This window comes from Leopardus geoffroyi, chromosome C2 (assembly GCF_018350155.1).
Source record: "Leopardus geoffroyi isolate Oge1 chromosome C2, O.geoffroyi_Oge1_pat1.0, whole genome shotgun sequence".
NCBI classification, from domain to species: domain Eukaryota; kingdom Metazoa; phylum Chordata; class Mammalia; order Carnivora; family Felidae; genus Leopardus; species Leopardus geoffroyi.
The window spans coordinates 158,753,407-158,778,388 of record NC_059333.1 but is presented as its reverse complement, the minus strand read 5'-3'; the positions used below and the strand labels follow the sequence as shown (position 1 = coordinate 158,778,388).

The window sequence follows — 24,982 nt, the reverse complement described above, 5'->3', positions numbered from 1 at the left end:
TTTTGGAACAGATTGAGAAAAATAGTTATTAACTCTTCTTTAAAAGTCTGGTAGAATCGATCTGGACCAGGACTCTTATTTGTTGGGAGATTTTGATAACTGATTCCATATCTTCACTGGTTATGGGTCTGTTTAAATTTTCTGTTGCGTCCCATTAGGGTTTTGGTAGTATGTGGGTGTCTAGGAATTTGTCCATTTCTTCTAGATTGTCCAGTTTGTTAGCATATAATTTTTCATAGTATTCCCTAATAATTATTTGTATTTCTGTGGTGCTGATTATGATTTCTCCTCTTTCATTTGTGATTTTATCTATTTGGGTCCTCTTCTTTGTGAGAAGTCTGGCTAGGGGGTTATCAGTTTTGCTTATTTTTTCAAAAAACCAGCTCTTAGTTTCATTGATCTGTTCTTTTGTTGTTTTTTCAATTCTATACCATTGATTTCTGCTCTAATCTTTATTAATTCCCTTCTTCTGCTGGCTTTGGGCTTTATTTGCTGTTCCTTTTCTGGCTCCTTTAGGAGTAAGATTATGTTGTGTAGTTGGTACCTTTCTTGTTTCTTGAGATAGGCCTGAATTGCAATGTATTTTCCTCTTAGGACTGGTTTTGCTGCATCCCAAAGGGTTTGGACTGTTGTGTTTTTATTTTCATTTGCTTCCATGTATTTTTTAATTTCTTCTTTAATTTCCTGGTTGACCCATTCATTCTTTAGTAGAATGTTCTTTAACTTCCATGTATTGCGGACTTTCCAAATTTTTTCTTGTGGTTGATTTCAAGTTTCATAGCATTGTGATCTGAAAATATGCATGGTATGATCTCAATCCTTTTATTTTTGTTGAGGGCTGTTTTGTTACCACTATGTGATCTATTTAGGAGAATGTTCCATGTGCATTCGAGAAGAATGTGTGTTCTGATGCTTTTGGATGAAAAGTTTTGAATATATCTGTTAAGTCCATCTGGTCCAACATGTCATTCAGAACCATTGTTTGCTTATAGATTTTCTGCCTAGATGATCTGTCCATTGTTGTAAGTGGAATATTAAAGTCCCCTACAATCACGGTATTATTATCTATACATTTCTTTATGTTTGTGACTAGTTGATATGTATATATGAGTGCTCCAGGTTGGGGACAATAAACATTTACAGTTGTTAGCTCTTGATGGATAGACCTCTTAATTATGATATAATGCCCTTCTTCATCTCTTGTTATACGCTTTAGTTTAAAATCTAGTTCGTCTGTTTTAAGTATGGCTACTCCAGCTTTCTTTTGACATCCATTAGCATGGTAGATGGCTCTCCATCCCCTCACTTTCAATCTGCAGGTGTTCTCAGGTCTAAAATGAGCCTCTTGTAGGCAGCATATAGGTGGATCTTGTTTTTTTATCCATTCTGATACCCTATATCTTTTGATTGGGGCATTTAGTCCATTTACATTCAGAGTGATTATTGAAAGATATGGATTTAGTGCCACTGTGTTATCTGTAGGTTTCATGCTTGTGGTGATGTCTCTGGTCCTTGTAGTATTTCCTGCTTTCTACTCAGAGTCTCCTTTAGGATCTCCTGCAGGGCTAGTTTAGTGGTCATGAACTCCTTCAGTTTTTATTTGTCTGGGAAAGCCTTTATCTCTCCCTTCTATTCTGAATGACGGCCTTGCTGGATAAAGGATTCTTGGCTGCATATTTTTCCTATTCAGTACATTGAGTATTTCCTGCCACTCCCTCTGGCCTGCCAAGTTTCAGTGGACAGGTCTGCTACTACCGTTATGGGTCTATTGTGTAGGGTAAGCCCGTATGTCCCTAGCTGCTTTCAGAATTCTCTCTTTATCTTTGTATTTTGCCAGTTTCACTATGATATATCATGGTGTTGACCTGTTTTTGTTGATTTTGAAAGGTGTTCTCTGTGTCTCTTGGACTTGGATGTCTATTTCCTTCCCCAGATGAGGGAAGTTCTCAGCTATAATTTGTTCAAATAAGCCTTATGCCCCTTTTTCTCTTCTGGGACTCCTATGATATGGATGTTATTTCATTGCATTGGATTGCTACCTGGCTTTCTTTTTACTTCCATTTGAGTGATAAATGCTTCTCCATCCCTTGACTTTCAATATACATGTGTCTTCTTGTCTGAAGTGAGTCTTCTTGTAGGCAGCATATAAACCCAGGTCTTGGGTTTTTGTCTTCTCTGTCACCCAGTGTCTTTTGATTGGAGCGTTTAGTCCATTTACATTCAAAGTAGTTATTGATGGATATGTATTTATTGCCATTTTGTTACTTGTTTTATGGTTGTTTTTTGCAGTTCTTCCCTGTCCCTTTCTTCTCTTGCTTTCTTCTCTCTTGGGTCTGCTGGCTTTCTTTAGTGATATTCTTGGATTCCCCTTTCTTTGTTATTTGCATATCTATTATCAGTTTTTGATTTGTGGTCACCATTAGGTGTATATATATAGCATTTTATGTATACAGTGCTGTATGTTAAGTTGGTGGTTGCTTAAGTTTGAACCCATTCTAAAAGCACTAAATTTTTATTCCTCTCCAACCCATGTTTTAAGTATATGGTGCCATACTTCACATCATTTTATTTTGTGAATCCCTTGCCTGAATTTTATAGGTACACTTAATTTACTGCGTTTTTGCTTCCTATTCTTTTTACTCCTGCTTATGGTCTTTCCTGTCCACTCAAAGAGTGCCTTTTAATATTTCTTGTAAAGCTGATTTAGTTGATGAATTCATTTGTTGGTCTGGAAACTTTTTCTCTCTCCTTCTCTTCTGAATGATAGCTTTGCTGGATAGAGTATTCTTGACTGCATAGTGTTTCCTTTCAGCACTTTGACCATATCATGTCACTCCCTTCTGAAAAATCCACTGATAGCCTTACAGAGTTTCCCTTGTAGGTAGCTGTCTTCTTTTCTCTTGCTACTTTTAAAATTCTTTCTTTATCATTAGTTTTTGCCATTTTAATTATTAGGTGTCTTGGTGTGGACCTCCGTGGGTTGATTTTGGGGGGGATTCTCTGTACCTTCTGGATCTGGATTTTTTTGTTTGTTTCCTTCTCCAGATTTGGGGAGTTTTCAGCTATTATTTCTTCAGATACCTTTTCTGTCCCCTTTTCTCTCTCTTCTCCTTCTGGGATCCCTATAATACAAATGTTATGCTTGATGGTGTTGTTGAATTCCCTAATCTACTTTAATTTTTAATTATTCTTTTTTCTCTCTCCTGTTCAACTTGGTTACTTTCCATTACTCTATCCTCAGGATTGCTGATCTATTTTTCTACTCCCTCTAGTCTGCTCTTTATTTTCTGTAGTGTATTTTTAATTCCAGTTATTGAGTTTTTCACCTCTGGTTCATTTTTATATTTTTTATCTCTTTGTTGAGGGTCTTACTGAGGTCCTCCACTCTTAAGTCCAGTGGGTATCTTTATGACCATTACTTTTAGTTTTCTATCAGGCATATTACTTGTCTCCATTTTGTTGAGGTCTTTTGCTGATATTTTGTTCTGTACTTTCATTTGCGACATATTCCTATTTCCTCATTTTGTCTAGGTCTCTGTGTCTGTTTCTGTATATTAGTAAAGTCACCTATGTCTCTTCCTGTTGGAAGTAGTGGCCTTATACAGAAGAGGTCCTATAGTACCCTGCAGCACAGTGTACCTTATTCACCAGAGCCTGGCATTGTAAATATATCTCTTATGTGTGTTAGATGTTCCCTACTGTTGTCGCTGAGCCATGTTTGCCTTCTATCCAGCATCTGCAATGGCTCTCTTTGCCTGTTGTGGGCACGGTTTGTATCCTGTGTTGTTAGTGGGCCAGTCAAGGGCCATCTTGGGCTTGAATTAAGTTAGACCAGGTGTTTTCCAGAGCTGTGGTAGCACCAAACTGCAGGGTACTCTCCCTGTGTTGTTCCCTGAGAAGCTTTCATCAGTAGGTGAGGCCTGCTGCCAGACCAGATGTCTGCCCCCGGCCCACTGCTGGGGCCCCGGAGACTAATGTGTGTGGTTGTCTTCCCCTTTCTGCTGGGCAGGAGTCAATTTGGATTGGTGCTGGCCCCCCTTGGGGGTGCTTGCACACTGCCAGGCTCGTGGTACCACTTTGGATGTAATGGTGCTGAGGGCTTGTTGGAGGGGGTCGGTTACAGGAGATGGCGGCACTGTTAACAAGCTAGGTGGAGAGTGTTCACACTGTGCTGGTTCCCGCAGGTGTCCCTGTATGTACGTTGTGGGGAGTGAGAGGGAAACGGCTCCTACCAGCTCTTTTGTTCTTGGAGAAGCCTCCTGGAGATACCTGCTCCTCCAGCACATGCTTTTGAGATTAGCAAATAAATCTCTTTCTTGTATACCCGAGGTGTTTTGCAAACTGCTGCTTCTCTGCCGAATCTCAGTGGGGCTGTTTGCTGTGCTTTCCTTTTAAGGGCAGAGACTGAAAAGAACAATCCAAATAGTTTAAAGCTAAGTTCTCTCTTCCCGTATTGTGGATCTTTGACAAGAAATACAATTGCCGAGAAGTCTGTTTTGCTTGCTGTTTGCTATGAGCATTGTGAGACCTTTCCTGGATGTAACCCGCCGTGTAGTAGAATGGGTTGTAAATCTCCCTAAATGAATGTAGTCTGATATGTAATGAAATGAGTAACTATAGTAATTGTACACAAACTAACTGGCGTCCTTCGCTTCTGTAATCTTGCTTGCTTAACACATTCCTCCCCTTCCCCCTTTTTCTCCTCCCACCACAAGTAACGGACAAAGCCTTCTCGCCGAAGGACAGACAAAGGACAAAGGACGCCCAATCAGAAAACCACAAATGTCCTTACTTTAGAATTTACCAATCAGGACCCTCACTCACCTATGCTGTTTGTCCCTGTCTATAAAAACCCTATACCAACTCTGATCGAGGCCTCTTAGCGTCACCGGCAATGAGTGCGCAGAGGTCCAGGTTCGAACCTGCAATAAACGCCCCTTGCCGCTTGGCTTTGACTCACGACTCTGGTGGTCTTTTGTGGGAGGTTTAGGAACTTCGGGCATTACAAGACTTAGTTTCCCATTGCCCTTCCCAGAGCTGATCCCGCTAATTTTTAAAGTTCCAGGTGTTAAGTACCACTGGTTGTAAGAACTTGAGAAATTAAGCCCCTCTGGTTTTCACGGTCAAATATTGTGGAGACTTGTCTTCCCAGCACAGGTCCTCTGTACCTGGGGTGCCTGGTTTGGGGTTTGTTCGTGTCCTTTGTCCACCGCACGTGCTCCCTCCTGTCCATGTCTTTGCCCTTTCTACCCTCTTCGTTGCGGCCTCTTCTACACATTTAGCTGTGGAGAATCTGTGCTTCTAGTCTTCAGTTGTTTTCTGGGTTATTTACACTGATATGGGTGTTATCAGGTGTATCTGTGGGATGAGGTGAGGCTAGGTGAGCCCATGATCCTCCTACTTCCAGCCATTTTCCCTGAAAGCTTCCCCCCACCCCCCTTTTAAAAAATTAATTAATTAATTAATTTATTTATTTATTTACCTAAGTGCCTAAGAAACCTCCTGGACGGTGTTAAAGAGAAGAGTTGAGAGTGGACATCCTTGTCTTATTCTCACTTTTTGGGGGGAAACATTTGGTTTTTAACTACTAAGTTTGATGTTAACTGTGGGATTTCGTAGAGGTGTTTTGCCAGAAGTAGAAGTTCCGTTCTATTTCTAGTGATTGCTTTTGTTATGAAAAGTTTGGGTTTTGTAAAAAAAATTTTTTTGCTCCTATTTACATCATTATGTGATTTTTGTTTTGTGTTTATTGATATGTTAAACAATCTTGCATTCCTAGGATCAATCTCACATGGTCATGATATATAATTCTTTTCGTATGTTAGTGGATTTTATTTTGCTAGTATATTGTCCAGAATGTTTGCATTTATATACATAAGAGATACTTGTCTGTCTGGTTTTGGTATCAAGGTAATACTGGCCTCCTAGAATGAACTGGGACGTGTTCTTCTCTTCTGTGTCTTTGAAGAGCTTATGAAGAATCAGTATTATTTTTTTCTTTAAATATTTGGGAGAATTCAGCAATAAAGCCATTTGGGTCTTTGCTTTTCTTTATGGGTAGTTTTGACTACTAATTTAATCTCTTTACTTGTTACAGGTCTATTCAGATTTTGTGTTTCTTCTTGAACCAATTTTAGTAGTTTGTGTTTTATAACTACTGTAACTACTTGTCAATTTCATGTAATGCATTTAATTTATTGGCAAAAATTATCTTTTAAAAATTCCAGTAGTCAGTAGTATGTTTCTTCTTTCATTTCTCATTTCCATATTTGGATCTTTTTTTTTTCCTTCATCAGTGTGGCTAAAGATTTATCAATTTTGTTATCTTTTCAGTGAACCAATCTTTTTTTGAATATAATCTATTGTCAGGTTGGCTTACAAACAACACCCAGTGCTCATCCCAACAAGTGCCCTCCTCAATGCCCATCACCCATTTTCCCCTCTCCCACACCCCCCTTTTCCACCCTCAGTTTGTTTTCTGTATTTAAGAGTCTCTAGTGGTTTGCCTCCCTCCCTCTCTATAACTATTTTTTTTTTCCCTTTCCCTTCCCTCATGGCCTTCTGTTAAGTTTCTCAAGACCCACATATGAGTGTAAATGTATGATACCTGTCCTTCTCTGACTTATTTCACTCAGCATAATACCTTCCAGTTCCATCCATGTTGTTGCAAATGGCATGATTTTGTTCTTTTCATTGACAAGTAGTATTCCATTATATATATAAACCATATCTTCTTTATCCATTTGTCAGTTGATGGACATTCAGGCCCTTTCCATAATTTGGCTATTGTTGAGAGCACTGCTATAAACATTGGAGTACACGTGCCCCTATGCATCAGCAGTCCTGTATCCCTTGGATAAATTTCTAGTAGTGATATTGCTGGGTCATAGGGTAGTTCTATTTTTAATTTTTTGAGGATCCTCCACACTGTTTTCAAGAGTGGCTGCATTAGTTTGCATTCCCACTAGTAAGGTATGAGTGATCTGGTTTCTTTGTATCCTCGACAGCATTTGGTGTTGTCATTGTTTTGTTTTATTTTAGCCATTCTGATAGATGTATAGTAATTATCTTATTGTGGTTTTAATTTGCATTTCCCTGATGACTAATTATGTTGAACATTTTTTCATGTGCTTATTCTCTGTATATCCTCTTTGGTGAAATGTATCTTCATGTTTTTCACTCATTTTCTTATGGGATTGTTTGCTGTTGAGTTTTGAGAATTTTTTCTTTAATGTTTATTTTTGAGAGAGAGAGAGAGAGAGACAGAGTGTGAGTGGGGCAGGGTAGAGAGAGGGAAACACAGAATCTGAAGTAGACTCCAGGCTCTGAGCTGTCAGCACAGAGCCTGATGCAGGGCTTGAATTCACGAACCGTGAGATGGTAACCTGAGCCAAAGTCAGACACTTAACCAACTGAGCCACCCAGGAGCCCCAAGAATTCTTTATATAGTAAAATACCAGTCCTTTGTCAGATATGTGGCTTCTAAATATTATCTTCCAGTTTGTAGCTTGTCTTCTCATCCTTTCGACAAAGGGTCTTCCAAAAGCAGAAGTTTTAAATTTATCAGTTTTCCCTGAGCTTATCAGTTTTCCCTTTTATGGATCATGCTTTTGGTGTCAATTCTAATAACTCTTTGCCTAGCTTTAGCTCCTGAAGATTTTCTCCTATGCTTTTTTCTAAAAGTTGTATACTTTTATGTTTTATATTTAAGGCCGTGATTCATTTTGAATTGATTTTTGTGTAAGATGTTAGGTTTAAATTGACTCATTATTTTGGCTATGAATGCCCAGTTTCTCCAGCAGTATTTGTTGGAGCTTATCCTTCCTTCTTTGAATTATTTTTTTTATTAATGTTTATTTATTTTTGACAGAGAGAGAGAGAGAGAAAGCGAGCATGAGCGTGGGAGGGGCAGAGAGAGAGGGAGACACAGAGTCCGAAGCAGGCTTCAGGCTCCGAGCTGTCAGCACAGAGCCTGACGTGGGGCTCGAACTCACAGACCGCGGAATCATGACCTGAGCTGAAGTCAGACGCGCAACCAACTGCGCCACCCAGGCGCCCCTATCCTTCCTTCTTTGAATTGCTTTTGTACCTTTCTAAAAAATCAGTTGAGCACATTCTGCAGAGTAGACTTCTATGCAGCGATGTGGCCTGCAGCATAAGCTGTTTCCCCAGTGTGAAGAGGCAAACATTCATTGAGGGCCCAAAATGTTAAATCCCACAACCACACACATATTATACAGTGAGACCACAGAGATTTTAAGAGGTAAAGAGGTAAAGTGCACCTACTGTCTTACAGGTAGTGGGGAGACAGATTTGGACCTAGGTAGGTCTTAGTGCATGTTCTCTACTCTGTACACTAAGCTCTGCTGTCTCCAGTAAGTGGCCCTTATGACGAATTACAAAGGCAAATAAGTTCGGTAGAGAACTGGATTAGTGTTTGCAAATTACAGTTCTTAATTCATTGGTGGGGTCATAGTTATTTAGGGGATTCCTAATCAGCATTTGTTTTGTTTTTGAGTTGCTTATTTGAGACTTTTTAAAATACTATATTACAGTATTAGTAAGGTCACATTTGATATTACAAATCAGTTGGGTATACTTGTGTTAGTCTATTTCAGGTTTTTCTTTTCCACTGATTTATGTGTCATTTCCCCCACCACTACCACAGTCTTTTTTTTTTTTTTAAGTTTTTATTTACATACCAGTTAGTTAACATACAGTGCTGTATTAGTTTCAGGTATACAATATAGTGATTCAACACTTCATACAACATCCTGTGCTCATCACAAGTGCACTCCTTAACCCCCATCAACTGTTTTACCCATACCCCACCCACCTCCCCTCTGGTAACCATCAGTTCTCTATAGTTAAGAGTCTGTTTCTTGTTTCTTTTTTCCCCTTTGCTCTTTTGTTCTTCTCTGGCTGACTTATTTCACTTAGCATAATATTCTCAAGCCCCATCCATGTTGTTGCAGATGGCTAGATCTTGTTCTTTTTTATGGCTGGATAATATTCCATATACCACGTCTCCTTTACATCTTTCATCAGTTTGTACATCTTTTCATCAGTTGATAGACACTTGGGCTGTTTCCATAATTTGGCTATTGTAGACAATTCTGCTATAAACATCAGGGCGCATGTATCCCTTTGAGTTAGTATTTTTGTATTCTTTGGGTAAATACCTATTAGGGCAATTGTTGGATTCACAGTCTTAATTATTGTAGCTCTAAGTTTTGAAATCAAATAGACTATTTCCCCACACTTTATTCTAATTTTTAAAAATTGTTTAGCTATTGTAATTCTGTTGCCTTTCCACATAAGTTTTAGGATAATCTTGTCTATATATATATATATATATATATATATATATATATATATACACACACACACACACATATATATAGATACATACATACATATATATATATATATATATATATATATATATATATATATATATACAAAGAACGTTGCTGAGATATTGATAGGAATAGCATTAAACCTGTAGATCCTTTGGGGGAAAATTGACATCTTTACTCTGTCAAGTTTTCCAGTACATGATATGGTATGTCTGTCCATTTATTTAGATCTTCTTTGGCTTCTTTCATCTGCCATTTGTAATTTTTGGCATACAAGCCCTGTACATTGTACATGCTTTCCTGTATTCTGGGATATTATCTTAGTTTACCCCAAAATGTGGCAATCTAGTCCTGTGGTCTGCTTGATATGGGCAGGCACGAGTATGCAAACGGTCATGTGCCCTCTTTTTGTACATCCAAAGATGATCCTGGCTACCAGGATCTAACTGCACCATCATTCTCATCCTCCTGAACGTAATATTTGTTATTTTAGTCTCTTACCAGTGATGTCTGATGCCCCAGCAAATGACGTTGCCCACCACTGTGCTGAAAAACTACTCCTGAGGTCCCAGCAGCGACACAGCTAACATAGACTTGGTTTGCACTCTGCTGGGTAGACCCTGAACAGGAGTGATGCCTCCAGGCAGGTGGTATGCTGTCCATCCAGCTCAGGCCCGGGCTTCAAGGGAACAAGGGCGGCTTCAGATGGTAAAGAAGGAAGAAGAGGATGAAGGCTACACTTCAGCGCAGGCTGCCAGGCCACAGACACTCAACCGTTCTGGCCAGGAGCTGTTCCGCCAGCTCTTCAGACAGCTTCGCTACCATGAATCTTCTGGGCCCCTAGAGACTTTGAGCCGGCTCCGGGAGCTCTGCCGCTGGTGGCTGAGGCCTGACATTCTCTCCAAGGCCCAGATCCTGGAACTGCTGGTGCTGGAGCAATTCCTTAGCATCTTGCCTGGGGAGCTCCGGACCTGGGTACAGCTGCATCACCCTGAGAGTGGTGGGGAGGCCGTGGCCCTGCTGGAAGAGCTGCAGAGGGATGTCGATGGGACACCGTGGAGGCTGAGGGTGAGCAAGTGTGTAGTACTCAGTGAACTCTGCCTGTCAGTGAGCCCGCTTGTCTAGAGGGACTGGGTTGGGCCTCTGAACGCTCAGCACTGAGGAATGCAGGGAAAGTCTTCCCTTCTCATTCCCACGGCACCTGAGCAGCAGAGAACTGGGCTCTGGTCCAAGGACCTTTTAGCAGCAGCCCTTCTCGCCCTCCCAGAGGACAGTTAGCTCCAGGAAGAGGGTCAGCAAGTATCTATAGATAACAGTAATGTATCTATAGACACAGTAACTTAGATTATGGGAGTCTGTCTCCACAGACCCAATTTGACTGGATACTGACCGGTTAAGCGGGGGTGATATCTCTTGCTTGTTAGAGTCAGGACTCTTGGCTTCTGTGTGCCCGTTAAGACCTATAAATGCAGTGCACTCATAACATGTTCCTTCTTTCTTAGTAAGCTTTTGAGGATTTATTCTCTGCAGGGGTCAAGGGTAAGAAGAGTACTGAGGGTCAGCCTAGGGCCAGGAAATTGGAAGATTTATTCCACAGCCTCATTGTTCTTGCTCACATTCTTTCAGAGCCTCACTTTATTGAAAAGGATATGCAAACAAATTTGTTCAGTGTCTATTTGAGTGCCTACCATGTCCCCAGTTCCAGCCTTAGACCTGGGAAACAGAGCTCTAGGGCTGGCAATAGAGCAGCCAGTCAGTTAAAGTGAGCTCTGTGTGCCCCTTGTGCTACACACAAGCAAGCCTCTCAGTGCTTCCTGTAGCTTGAGGGTTTTTTTTTTTAAAGAGGATTTATCATTTTTATAGGCTTTAAAATTTTTTTTCAATAAAAGTATGTGTAAGTCTACATATATGATGCATGCATAAATGAAAGTTACCTTTAAGATTTTTTTAAATGTTTATTCATTTATTTTGAGAGGTGGGGGAGGGACAGAGAGAGGGAGAGAAAGAGAATCCCAAGCTGACAGTGCAGAACCTGACGTGGAGCTCAATCCCACAAACCGTCATCATGACCTGGGTGGAAATTGAGCACCGGACACTTAACTGACTGAGCTACCTAGGCGCCCCACCTTTAAGATATTTGAAACGTATTTGGCATACTCTTCCCCCAAATATAATATGAAAATTAAGTCAGTTGAGTAACACATCTGACTGAACATCTACCAGTAAATGGTAATAAATCAATTCAAGGTATGACTTAAAAAAGAAAGCTCTTTGCGTAACATTGGTTACTATTTTTAAAAATCTAAAAGAGCGTTTATCATTTTTGCTGAAACACCAAGATGTTCAAAAGGATTGAAAAATAATTTATTAAAGCAAATAAGGTTCATAGTAGGTACATAATTGTAGCTTGGTTACATTTAACTCATTTAGAATTCGAAAATCCATGAAAACATTGCCAAATGTGCAGACACGGTCTACCTGGTTGAAAGTAGTTAGAAATTAGAAAACAAAACAGGCTGGGAGAACACCTTCTAAATTCTGAAAAGTGAGCAGAAAAACTCAAGATGCACATAAAATTACAGAATCACCCTATGGTTCATAAGAATTGAGCAACTAGGGCCCGGTAATGTTTGTCCTTAAACTCATTGGGCTGTGTGCTTCCATCGTTAAGTATTGTTTCTTTATTCTCTTTTTGGTAGGGTTTGGGAGGACCAGGTTCATCATCTTTAAGATGTTTAACAGCCTCAGGCTAAGATTCGTCCATAGCAGTGTAGTCAGTGTCTTGGCCAGAGAACCAGAAAAAACTTACAGTTCATTAGCCATAAGCTTTCTATCCTCATTTCTCCATCAGGGATAGCCTTGCCTCAGAGACTGGAGCCATTTGAAGTCCCAGGGCAAATTGGCTCTTTCCAAGTGTTTGCTTGGATGGGCACTGTCATTTTTTGGATCTGAGACTTCTTCTTTTATGGTCCCATGGCTGACCCTCACAAGTAATATTGCCTCACTGGTAGTGTTACTTACTATCTCAATCAGATTAATGTCTGGGAGCTGTCCTTTGAAGTCACTTTGCTTATCACTGCCTAGAACAGTCCCTGATACTTGGGAGATGTTATCTGTCTGCATCTCTCTTGTGAACCATTATCAATTTAACCATTATCAATCAAGGGATAAATCTCTTCTCTCTCATTTCTAAGTTCCAGACCAGGGGTGGGGTTGAGGGTTAGTGGGGAGGAGTCACTGCAGCACCTGAGGCCTGACAGCATTGCCTTGCTGGGTGTTTCCTATGTTGTAGCTGGAATCTGACTCCACCTGTCTCCCTCATGGTCCACATTAGAGGCCAGGGAGGCTGAGGGGTGAGGAGGTCCCCCTTGGGCTTTCTCCTCCTCCTTTTCCCTCTGCTTATAGATAAGAAAGGGCCTGGCCTGCCCTTCCCTGGGTCCCTGCCCCTAAAGATTGGCCATGTGGCCTCTTCTCTGAGTTTGCTTTCTGATTCCCATGGGGATTCTCTCACAACATTTTCTTCTCGCCAGGACCCAGCCCTTGCCCAGAGCCCAGATGTGCGTTGGATGGGTACAGGAACCCTGCGAGCCTCACAGATATGGCCCCCTGCTTCACCTCTCAGGAGCAGCTCTACTCTTGGGGACCACCTGGAGCCTCCCTATGAAATAGGAGTGTGTGACTTCCTGGCTGGGCAATCCGGTACTCGCCATCTGGCTCTAAGACCCCAGCCATATGCCACACATCCCAGATTAGTGTTGTCATTTCACCATCTGTCCTCACATGAGAATCCCTTTCTATCTGGGCCCTTAGCCTTGTGTCCTTTTTGCCTTCTGTGACCCATGTCCACCTAGCCTTTCCTCCTGCCATTGTACCCCCCACTGCTCACCCCCCAGCCCTCAGTGGACATTGGGGAAATGTGAAATGGATGTTTAACAATAGTCCATACCTGCTCATGGGCCCAGGAGTCCTCTATGTGGGGGAAGAGTAGGCCTACTCAGTGGGGTGCCAAGAGCTGGGTTACCTTCTCTCATGGCTCTTTCTTCTCCTTCAGAGCCTCCTGTTGCCCAGGCTCCTGCTCTTTCCCAAAGAGAGGGGTGCCCAGGAGACCTGTTGACAGCCCAGCCTCAGGTGAGCCACAGGACCTTTGGTCCTTCGTGACATCCCAGCATTGCTGCCTAACGGAGCTGCTGAGGCTCCCCCTCATCTTGAGTCTCTGTGTCCAGTGACCTCACATCCAGAGACCTATGTCCTAGAGACCAGATTATCCCCCTTGAGCCCAGAGCTCTTCTGCTGCGTGATGCTCTTCTTTTTCACCCTTACCAGATCCATCTCGTTCTCACTCAGAGCCCACCCCTTTACAAAAGCCGGGAGCTGTAGACCGGCTCGTGGACATAGGACTGTGTTTTTCAGGAGGCTGTGACTTTCAAGGACGTGGAAGTGATCTTCTCCCAGGATGAGTGGGGATGGCTGGACCCTGCTCAGAGGAACTTATATAGGGATGTGATGCTGGAGAATTATGGGAACATGGTTTCTCTGGGTAAGACATTAATTTCCCCATACTTCTACCCACTTTTACTTCTGCCTTCTTAGTTTTTGTTATGGTGCCTAGACAGGGGCCTGACCTGGGTTTAGATCTTGGCTCTCTGTCACCTCAGGCTCTTCTCTTGAAGCATGGTGATGATGATGATTATCATGCAGGATTATTGTTAAGATTAAAAGTCATATATGTCCAGTTCCTAGTTAGACATCCAAAAAAATGTTGGTTGATTTAACTGGGTGAGTTGTCACGTGGCTCCCACCTCCAGAGAATCCTAATGATTCTTTTGGCTGTGACTTCTTTCAGCCTCTTTTATCTCTGTTCAGAGCTGTTGGAAATGGCTGCCTGGGCCTCCTGTCCTAGCTTCTTCCACCAGCCTCCCTGGCCTTTCCCTCGTCCTTGCCAGGACCTGAGGCCTGAGAGGGGCCTGGAGAGTAATTCTGTATGATTTATCCACCCTTCCATCTCATCTCATTCCCTTCTCTTCTGCAGTGGGGCCATTCACCAAACCTGTTCTGATTTCCTGGTTGGAGGCAAGGGAGCCATGGGGCCTGAATGTCCAAGGAGCTCAGCCCAAGGGGAATCCACGTGTTGCCCCTGCAGGTGAGTTCCAGAGACCCTCCAGATCCTGCTTCTCTCACATCTACTCTTTTCTTTCTTTCTTTCTTTCTTTCTTTCTTTCTTTCTTTCTTTCTTTCTTTCTTTCTTTCGTTTATTTATCTCGGGTGGGGGAGGGGCAGAGAGAGTGAGAGAGAGAGAATCCCCGACACAGGGCTTGAACTCACAAATTATGAGATCATGACCTGAGCTGAAATCAAGTCAGATGTTTAACTTACTGAGCCACGTGGGCACCCCAACTCTTCTCTTTCTTAAAGTGTTTTATACCAAGTAAGTCACAGGGAACTTTGATGTTTCCTAGAAGGAAGATCCTTAACAGTGATGCTAAGGAATGCTGGGTTTTTGGCCTTCCCCCCTCCAGACTGGCCTATTAGACATTTGTTTCTGGCCCTGCTCCTTCCCCAGAAACCCTTTCAGTAAGTGTTCTTGCCCACTGGAGGGCTTCACTGTTGCAGTCTTTTCCAGTCAGTGATGGTCCCCCTCCTCCCTCTGTTGCACTCCTGCTGGCCCGTAGGCCCGTGCCTGTCCCTTTGTGCTATGAAGAGCCCTGATTCCACTCCAGCTTCTCTTCTTTGCCCCTGCGACAGGCTTGACATTCAGTTCTTTCATCCAGTCCTCCATGGATCCCTCCCCTGGGCTCTTGTGGACCTTCTTACCCTCTTATGCCAGGACTCCTCTCCCCTCTTTTGCTGTTTAACACTCACTTTTCAACTCTGTTTTTCAACTAGATGTGATTTCTGCATATGTCTAGCTTCTGTGCCCACCTTGCTTCTCCTCCTCCCTTCCCTGTCATCTGGAATACTCTTCCATGTTCTGCCTTCCCTGATTCTTTGGTAAAGGTATTGGTAGTCAGGCAAAAGCCTCACCACCCAAGATTGTGGCATTTTTTTTTTTGTCCTTCGGTGCTTTCTGCAGTTCCAAGTATGGGGAAAAAGTACACTGTCGTTTGTTTTATTTTGTGTCAGGAGGTGAGCTCCAGATTAAAACAAACAAGTTCGTCTTAAAACATGAACCTTTGGAAGAAGCAGAAACCTTTGCTGTGCCATCAGAATGTCGTGTGATGAGTGTTTCTGAGGGAATCAGGCTCAGAGAATCTCTTGAAAAGAAGAGCAGGCTAAAGCAACAATGTGGAAGCCCCATACAATCAAGAGTTAAGAAGGAAGAGACCAAGGCCAGTCACAGGACAGCAAAAGAATCTGAAGAGTCAGGAAGAAGTGTTAGTCTTAATTTAAAACATGCTACGTATTTGAGAGTTCCCAGAAGAAAGCGATCCCTGAAACATGGCTGTGGCAGACACTTCAGAGGGAGTTCATACCACTATGATTACAAGGAATATGGGAAAGGGCTCAGGCGCATCGTTGGCGGGTTTAGCCTCCATCAGAGAATTCATGCTGGACTAAAAGGGAATGCAAAGGATGTACATGGGAAAGATTTTAGCCTTAGCCCACATCACCAGCGTGGGCAGAATCTTCACATGGTGGAGACCTCCTATAAGTGCAGTGACTGTGGGAGGGCCTTCAGTCATAGCTCTCATCTCGCGTGTCATCAGAGACTTCACACTCAAGAGAAACCATTTAAGTGCAGGGTGTGTGGGAAAGCCTTCAGGTGGAGCTCAAACTGTGTGCGACACGAGAAGATTCACACTGGAGTGAAACCTTATAAATGCAGTTTATGCGACAAGGCTTTCCGACGCCTGTCTGCCTACCGCCTACACCAGGAAACCCATGCGAAGCAGAAATCTCTGGAGTCTAATCAGTATGAGGAAGCTCTCACCTGTGGCTCAGGATTTGATAATCATTTGAGAGACCAGAGTAGGGGGAAGCTTTTTGACTGCAGTCAGTGTAGGAAATCATTCCACTGTAAATCGTATGTTGTTGAACATCAAAGGGTCCACACTCAGGAGAAACCTTATAAATGTACCAAATGTAGGAAAACCTTCAGGTGGAGATCAAATTTCACTCGTCATATGAGAATGCACCAGGAAGAAAAGTTCTATGATCAAGACAAATGTAAGGACTTCAGACTGGCCTCCAGCTGCGGTCAGCTCCAGGGTGCCCCTGCTCGGGAGAAAGCCTTTCCATGTCAGCAGTGTGGGAAAACGTTCACTCGGAAGAAATCTCTCATTGATCATCAGAGAATTCACACAGGTGAGAAGCCCTACAGATGCAGTGAATGTGAAAAAGAGTTTACCCATCGGTCAGCCTTTATTGCTCATAAGAAGCAGCATGCCATTCAAAGAAGACCCGAGGATGGGCCGTCTTCAAGTCAGGACACAGGGCTCCAGGTTCCTCCGAGCAGTACAGAGGAAGCCTACAAATGTAGCCAGTGTGGCAAAGCCTTCCGCAATCACTCGTTCCTCCTCATCCATCAGAGAATTCACACCAGAGAAAAGCCTTATAAGTGCAGGGAATGTGGGAAAGCTTTCAGATGGAGTTCTAACCTCTCCCGACATCAGAGGATTCACTCTTTGGAAAAACGGTACGAGTGCCACGAAAGTGAAAACACTCCAGATCTGCAGCCGCAGATCCTCACTGGTGAGAAACCTTTTTGGTGCCAAGAATGTGGGAAAACTTTTACACGCAAAAGAAGTCTTGTAGACCATAAGGGAATACATAGTGGAGAGAAGCGCTATAAGTGTAATCTGTGTGGGAAATCTTACGATAGAAAACATCGCCTTGTTAATCATCAGAGAATCCACACTAAAGAGAGACCTTTTAAATGTCAGTGGTGTGGGAAAGATTTCATTGGAAGACATACTCTCCGCATTCATCAAAGAAAACACACCAGAGTGGCACAGTCTGAATGCAGCCTGGCTGCATTATCTTCCTGCCAGGACACAGGGGTGAGTTTACAGCAATTAAAACCAAGTGGGGAGAAACCACTTGAAGATTCTGAGGAAGCTTGTGACCAGAGCTCCAGGCTCACCGGACTCCAGAACATACCCATTGGGAAAAAGTGCCACAAATGTAGCACCTGTGGGAAAACTTTTAACAAAAGCTCACAGCTCATTAGCCACAAGAGATTTCATACCCGAGAGAGGCCCTTCAAATGCAGAGAGTGTGGGAATACCTTCAGGTGGTCTTCAAATTTGGCTCGGCATATGAAAAACCATATTAGAGATTAGCTTGGGTTTTGACAGTGGGGGGAGAGGGGTTCCTAGCTGCCCTGCCAGAGAACCCTTAATTGTGGGCAGTGTGGAAAAAGCCTTCACAAAGGGTCCAGCCCTTTCTGTTTTTGAAGCTGGTGGCAGAGAATCCTGAGGTCAAAAACTCAGGGCATTTCCTTTCCTACCTGCTGGGGAAGAGCAGCAACCTGTTTTTGGGGGCCCTTCTGGAGGCTTGGGCCCCAGGAGTGGCCTTTGCACAGTGGCCTGGAGCTCCCCCAGACTTAGGTATAAGTCTAAAGGCAGATACCATTGCCCTGTGTTGTTTGATGAAATGTCTGTGGTGTGATGGGCTGCGGCTGCTGGGAAGGGGCCAGTTGGATACTGTGGTGGTGTGTATTCTATTTGATCTCACAAGTTGCAGCAGCAGCAACAGCAAGAACTCCTAGTCTCCCCAGTTGCCTCCTGGGAGTTCTGGCTGCAGCTTTGGCCTTCACGCCTGGCTTTGGAGATCTGCCACGGGCATACAGTTGTCTCAGTGGCACGTGGAAGAGAGCAGGGTTGGACTCAATCACCTGGAGAATGGGGCTCTCCCAGTGCCCCATTGCTGTCTCCACCCACAGTCTGCAGGGTCAGCAACGGGCCATGTGTTCCAACAGAAATGTGCTGAGCACCTTCCATATGCCAGGCACTGTTGTGTGTGCTAGAGACCCAGCAGTGACTGGAATAGACAAGAAATCTGCTGTCTTGGATCTTTACAGACAGTGAACGAATGAGATAACATAGTGCTTTGGATGGCGATGTGTGTTGTGGACAGAATGAATCAGAGAAGAGTGAGAGGCAGTGCTGGATTAGGAGGTGGGTTGCGATTTTAAGTAGGCTAGTTAGAGAGGGCTTCAACTGAAGAGGTGAAACTTGGTCCAGGCACAGGAGGTGGGGTCTTGTCTGGATCTTGGAGAATAGTAGGGAGGCCCTTGGGCTAGAGTCGAGGGAACCAGCAGAAGAAGGGGCCCCAGAGAGCTGGTGGGCCAAGTGGCGTGAGCACCATCGAGTCCCCCCAGGGGCCGGAGCTGCTTCACAGGGAGGTATGGAGGTGGGGAGCTTTGGGACAGTTTTGAGTTTAGGAGTAATGTACTCTGTGAATTAACATTTACAAGGGTTAACCGCAGACCCGAGGACTCATGCAGTTAGTTATCCCTGCTGCCAGTTTCCATGAATGGGACTATCTCCTTTCCCCTCAAAATGTCTGAATTTTCTACAAGACTTACAGCTCTCAGCAACAATTGTAAATGTTTAATTATTGCACTTGCATCTGTACGGGACACTACGGGACCCTCTAACCTTCATGTAGCCTTCTTCTCATGTCAGATCCGGTGCTGGCATCGGGTTCAACCCAAAGGTACCAGTTCACATGACTGATGCCCTCTGGAGGAAAGGTGGCCTGGTGGGGGGAGGCACCCCCATCTCATTTGCCAACTTGACTTGAAGCACATAGCAAGAATCAGCTGGTGGTGTAAGGGTAAAGGACTGATTTTTCTAAAATGTATGTAGGTAGCCATTACTTCTGATTATTGAAGAGCTCGCATTATGAATATAAGAATAAAATATCTCACTTGATAGTAGAGCACCATCCCAGACTATGTTTTACTGCTGTGAGTCAGGGTACACCTGGTGGACAGGCCATCTCTTACAGTAAGAAGAAACGAACCTAAAAAATGTACTTTCAGTACAGTACAAGTACTCTTATCCTTTCTGGATTGTCGTAGGCGGATGAAAAATGAAGGCTTTGATGCTTTGTGGTGATGTCACATGGGATAGGCAGGGGTGGGGAAGAGGGAAATAACTGCGGCAGATCCATGTTTGTGTTCTGGTCCCCATTCAGCTTTGTATTCGGGAAGGTTCGGTCATCCTGGCTCTCCCATCCTTTTCCTACAGCAGCAGTTGCCTCTGGCCTGGAATTGGGTGTCCCATCACTGGTAAAGTAGCAAAAACTGGCTCTAGAAGTGGCTGGGCAGGGACCAGAGACCCATGTACTGAGGGCCCAGGGTCATGGGAAGGGCCTTGGAGTTAATCAGATCTGAGTTCAGGCTCAGTGTGACTTTTCTTGGCAAAATGATCCTGGACAAGTCACTGAACATCTTCATCTATTCTCGGGTGTGTAAAATTAGAGTAATCAAGCTCCCTGATCCTAGGAGTGGCAAAAGAGGACTTGGTATACGGCGCTCTGGGTTAGGTAGCTGATATCTGGAACCAGAGCCCTCCGAGAACTGCAGCTCCATATCAGTTTCAGCTTCAAATCAGTTGGTGCTACAACCAAGGAAATACCCTTTTCTGTTCGTATTTTCACCACCCTCCCCCAATTCCTTGTGCCACTGTCACCTCATAGAGTTCATGCCCCAATAGGGGTTTTCTACTGCCATTTTTATAAAGTGAGACTTTTAAACATTCACACCACAATTTGAAATGTTCAAAGAAGTAAAAATCAACAGAAATCCCTGTATGCTGAGGTAAGACTTTAATATCTTGGGGTTGTGCTGATGGAGTCTGTTTAATAACCTGAGTTTTTAAATAATATTAATTATATGAGTAATACATGATTATTCTAGAATTATTAGTAAATACAGATGAAGTAAAAGGAAAAGGAGAAAAGTCTTACTACTTAGAGCTAACTGCTAAACATTTTGGTGTAATCAGTGTTGGATTTAACTTCATTGCCTGCCCCTGAACACCCTTGGACTGGCCTGCTTTGTGCTGACTCCCTTCTCCACGAGTGTAGACCCTACCCATGCTCTCCCAGGTCCTCACCCTTCAAGGCCCGGCCCTCCCTACCCCTCATCCACCTAAGGCGTCTCCCCTGGTCCCACCTCTCCTTGTGCCTGTATCTTACTCTGCACGTATTGTCCAAGTTTCCAGGAGTTACGCCTGCCACTGCAGCCAGACAGGGTGCTCTGGAGGCCAGAGCTGGGTGCTTATTTGTTTGCCATGCCGAGGAGATTTTGCACAAAATTACCTCTATTAAGGAATATGGAACTGAGTTTAGTTCAGCTAAGTCAGAATTGGAGTGTTTTGAAGGGACCGTGAGCACAGTGTTGATTGGAGGTCCCCCACCAGCACACTAGTTCGCAGCTCAGCGGTGCAGTTCCAGTTGACAGTGTCTGACTGCCCCAGCCACCAGTTCTCAAGTCGTACCCCATCTCGCCCTAGAGAACATGCAGTCTTCTTTGAACCCTGCCTTGCTTTCTCTTACTGCCTAGGAAGAAGTGGAGTTGGGGCTGGGGAGAGCCAGAGGGCTGGGAGCCCCCAGAAAAGAGTAGGTATTGGAAAGTCTTTGAATTGGTTGTTCAGTGTGGTTAATCCCAGCCTCACTGACCATCAGCCCACACAGAGGCATGTACAGAGAAGAAAGCACAGGAAGTGTCAGTTAATATGTACCATCTCACACGCCTCAAGATGACAGGTTTCTGTAAGCCCTTGCATGGGCATGTGTGTGGGACAGCAGGACCTGACTGTGGTGGGAGTGGAAATTGTAATAGCTCCTGTACCAGGCAGCTTGCAAAACCTTGTAAAGTTGTGTGTGTCACCAGCAGCTTCACTCCTGGACAAATCCTAGAAGAACTTCACATGGGGAGGGACATCTGTGTAAAACTGTTTATTGCAGTACAGTTTAGGTAGCAAGAGTGGGAAAAACTGAAATTTCCTTCAACAGAAAAGCAAAATAAAATAAAAGGGGTGGTTCTTGCTACTTTGGGAAGTGAATGTGAAAGAGCTAGTTACATCTTTCAACATAGATAAATCAAAAATGCTGAGAAAGTTGCCGAAGCTACGTACAGTATACCCCATTTATGTCAAATTAAATGTGTATCTGTGGGCACATTATTTAAACTTGTGTTTCACTTTTTTAATGAAATGGGATAGTAGTTGCCAACCTCACAAGGTAATTTGGGGAGGGGGGGATGATTAATGAAATAATGCATGTAAAGTGTTTTGGTTAGTGGCTGGCATGTAAGCATTGTTGGCATATGGTAAACAATGTTGTTATTGTTTTGCACAATAATATATTCCTGTGGATTCAAATTATATGATGAGTATAAAATCATGTATTAAAATGTTGTGTGAAAATCGTGTTCTGCCTTTCCGGGGTGGGATTTGCAGATAGAATCAGGGAGGGTACATGGAAGTTTCAGTTGTGTTTTTATTTCATTTTAAATATTGATGTAGATGGGTCAACATGATTAACAGGATAGCGTGGGTTTTTTTTTTTTTTTTTAACTGTTTGCTTAAAATACTTACAAATAAAAGTGTTTTTAAGCATGGGCTCTGTTATCTCATGACTTTATAGAAATCCTGGCCCTACCGTTTATGAAATGCTAGAGTGAGCCATTTAATCTCTCAAGGGCTCCAGTTTCCTCACCCACAAAAATCTGTAGCAACACAAATGGCTACTAGTAAAGGAATGGTTGAACAGTTCTGGTCCCATCTGTGATGGAATACTACACATCAGTTAAAAAGAATGAGGATGTTCTCCATGTATTGACACATCTCCAAGACAGGCAGTTTATAGGAAATTATAAGGTCTATTTTCTTTAACCTTTTTGGCCTAAGTCTAGCAAGTGAGGTCAAAAGCTTTAGACTCAAGAGTTTAAGAAATGAAAAAAAGAAAAGTTTAAGAAATGGGATCCTCTGGATGGAGATGCTTAGCCATTTCATTTTATTAGGTAAATGAAGAAAGGGGAGTAAATGTTTATGCCCAACTGCCACACATATTACGTTAATCCTAATAACCCTGTTAAGAATAGCAAAGAGACTTGTATCACCCAGGTTATAGTCAGGAGTCAAAAGCCATACCAATTATTTTAAGAAAAAGAACTTAGAACTGTGTTCACTAGGTATATCTAAGTAAAAAGCCAAAAAAAAAAAAACAAAAAAAAAAACACAAAAAAAAGCTAATGTTCATGGAGGTAGTGACTTGAAACCTGGTACCACCCCAGGATGGGGGTGGGGGGGGGCTGTAATGGAGTCTGACCCCATTTTTGATGTTTGACAACTGACAGCTTTCAAGCCCTCCCCATTTTGCCTCACATCTGGGCCAACTGGTAAGGAAACCAGGCACTGTCTTAACACTTGAGGTGAACTTTATGCAAACCTTTGCCCTGGAAACCCACACCCCTAACCACAATAAAAATCAGACTCACTTGCCCTTCCTTGCAATCAAGGCCAACTGAGTGGCTGGGGTGCCTGTCTTGCTCTTCCCAGAGAGCCGCATTATGTGAAGAATAAACTTTTTCATAACATCCTGATGTGTGTGGTGTCCTCTGTCTCAACATCTGAATCTGTTTGGGGGCACAGTATTTATCCCACCTACACAGGGCAAGCTACAAAACAGGAACAGAATTATAAAAAGGTAGGACATTGGAAGAGAGCACCTGTGGGGCTGAATTCAGATGTATGCAGAGATCACTGCTGGGCTGGTGTTGGTCTGAATCAAAAGGAGGGCCTTATGATGACAGAACTGCAAGCTGGACCCAATTGCTGCTACCAGAGGGAATTGCCACTGCTGGAGTGAAGGAGCATTGGAAACAGGAAACAGTGCCTACGTAGACATGAAAACCAGGAAAGGATTCCCCTCTTCCTCCTTGTATTGTTAAGGTTCTCCAGAGGAACAGAACCAATATATGTGTGTATACATATAGAAATGGATTTATTATATGGAACTGTCTCATGTGATTCCAGAGGCTGGCCAAGTCAAAAATCTGCAGGATTGGCCAGAAGACTAGAGACCCAGGAGTGCTAATTTTCCTCTTCCAGTTGAAGGCTGGCTATTGTAGAACTAGAAAGAGCCAGTGTTGTAGATGAAGTCCAAAGGCAGCCTCCCAGAGAATTCTTTCTTGTCCCCGGGAGGCTTTTTGTTCTATGCAGGCCTTCAACTGATTCATGATGAGGCCCACCCACATTATGGACAGTAATCTGCTTTACTCAAAGTCCATTAATTTAAGCGTTAATCTTATCCAACAGCACCCTCACAGGAACACTCAGAATAATGTTTGTTCAAATTAGGCAACTTGTCACGTAGCCAAGTTTACCCACAAAATCAATCACAATACTTCCAACACTGCAGCTTTCCTTTTACATTCCTCAATGCTAGAGCCTAGCAGAGAAATAGCTGGCAAAATGGAGATGTGGATTACAGAGTTCCCACCCCATTATCTCAAAGCATCTACAGAAGAGTGGGTTTTGAAGCAGACACCAGTTAACTGGCACAGCTTTCCTAAATAATTTTATCTTAAAAATTCCTAGGATGTTGACTTAAAACTTTTGAGACCAAGAATATTATTTTTTAAAAAAGTTTTATTTATTTTGAGAGAGCTAGAGTGTACAGGAGGGACAGGGAGAGAGGGAGAAAGAATCCCAAATAGGCTCCACAATGCAGGGCTCAACTCACGAACCTGGAGATCATGAGCTGAAAAAGAGATGCTTAACTGACGTGAGCCACCTAGGCGCCCCTCAAAATGGAGAACATATTTAAAGATATTTCTGCTTAAAAACATTTAATATACAACAAAAATTAATACATTTAATAAGTTTAATAAATTTAACAGTAAATTTATGACTTTAACTAAACACAGACTTCTGATTTGCCTCCAATGGAGCAGTAACTTAGGTGATAACCCCCCAACAGAGCTTAGGGGAGAGCATATAGCAACTCCCATAGCCCTGAATTCTAAATGAATTCTAAATGAATGAATCAATTAAGAAGGCAAGGTTGCCTCTGTTTATATCTCATAGTTGAGCCATCTGTCTTTGTTCCTCAACTGATCTGTAGCCACATTACTTCAAGCTTCTTGCTATGAAATCAGTTTAAGCTAGGTAAGGCAAAGAGAGTGTATGCATCCTCTGATTAAGTCATAGGATGTTTAAGTGTTTTCAACAGATGGTTGCTATTGGTGTGAACCCAAGAATTGGGTCAATATATTGCATACAGGTAGAGAAAATTGGCCTAACTATGGATGTTTTACCATTATGACTTGGGGTTTTAATGAGAGCAGAAAGCAAGCTGTCCTTGGATACATCATTGAGGTTTACTTAAAATGGCCATGGCAGGTTCTCCCTTGGTGAGAAGTCTAAAGAGTCCATATGTACATAAACCAATACTAAATATTGAAGTCAGCAACCCAAAGGAAATGTACTTTTATATTCATACAAACATTTCCATATACTAGTTATACACATATACTAGTTATACTAGTTCTATATTCATATATAAACAACAAAATTTTGGGGGATATCCACAAATATTTCTTCCTTTTGATCTATAATCAAAACAATTACTCTTCATACATATAGAGTTCTATCATCAGATCTTCAGCT

General features: G+C 42.8%; 1 protein-coding gene across 2 annotated transcripts in view; it reads left to right on the top strand.

Annotated features, from left to right (window-relative positions):
• ZNF445 (zinc finger protein 445) overlaps positions 1-22,908 on the top strand; it is a 33,088-nt gene extending 10,180 nt beyond the window's left edge. The window contains exons 2-7 of one of the 2 annotated variants that reach the window (XM_045436799.1): positions 9,853-10,427; positions 12,890-13,058; positions 13,411-13,487; positions 13,770-13,896; positions 14,389-14,499; positions 15,480-22,908. In XM_045436799.1, coding sequence (XP_045292755.1) covers positions 9,993-10,427; positions 12,890-13,058; positions 13,411-13,487; positions 13,770-13,896; positions 14,389-14,499; positions 15,480-17,638 — 3,078 coding nt within the window. In that variant the 5' untranslated portion in view covers positions 9,853-9,992 and the 3' untranslated portion in view covers positions 17,639-22,908. The remainder of the gene's footprint in view (positions 1-9,852; positions 10,428-12,889; positions 13,059-13,410; positions 13,488-13,769; positions 13,897-14,388; positions 14,500-15,479) is intronic. The other variant, XM_045436800.1, reaches the window with a different exon arrangement.
• Positions 22,909-24,982: the final 2,074 nt, after the last annotated feature.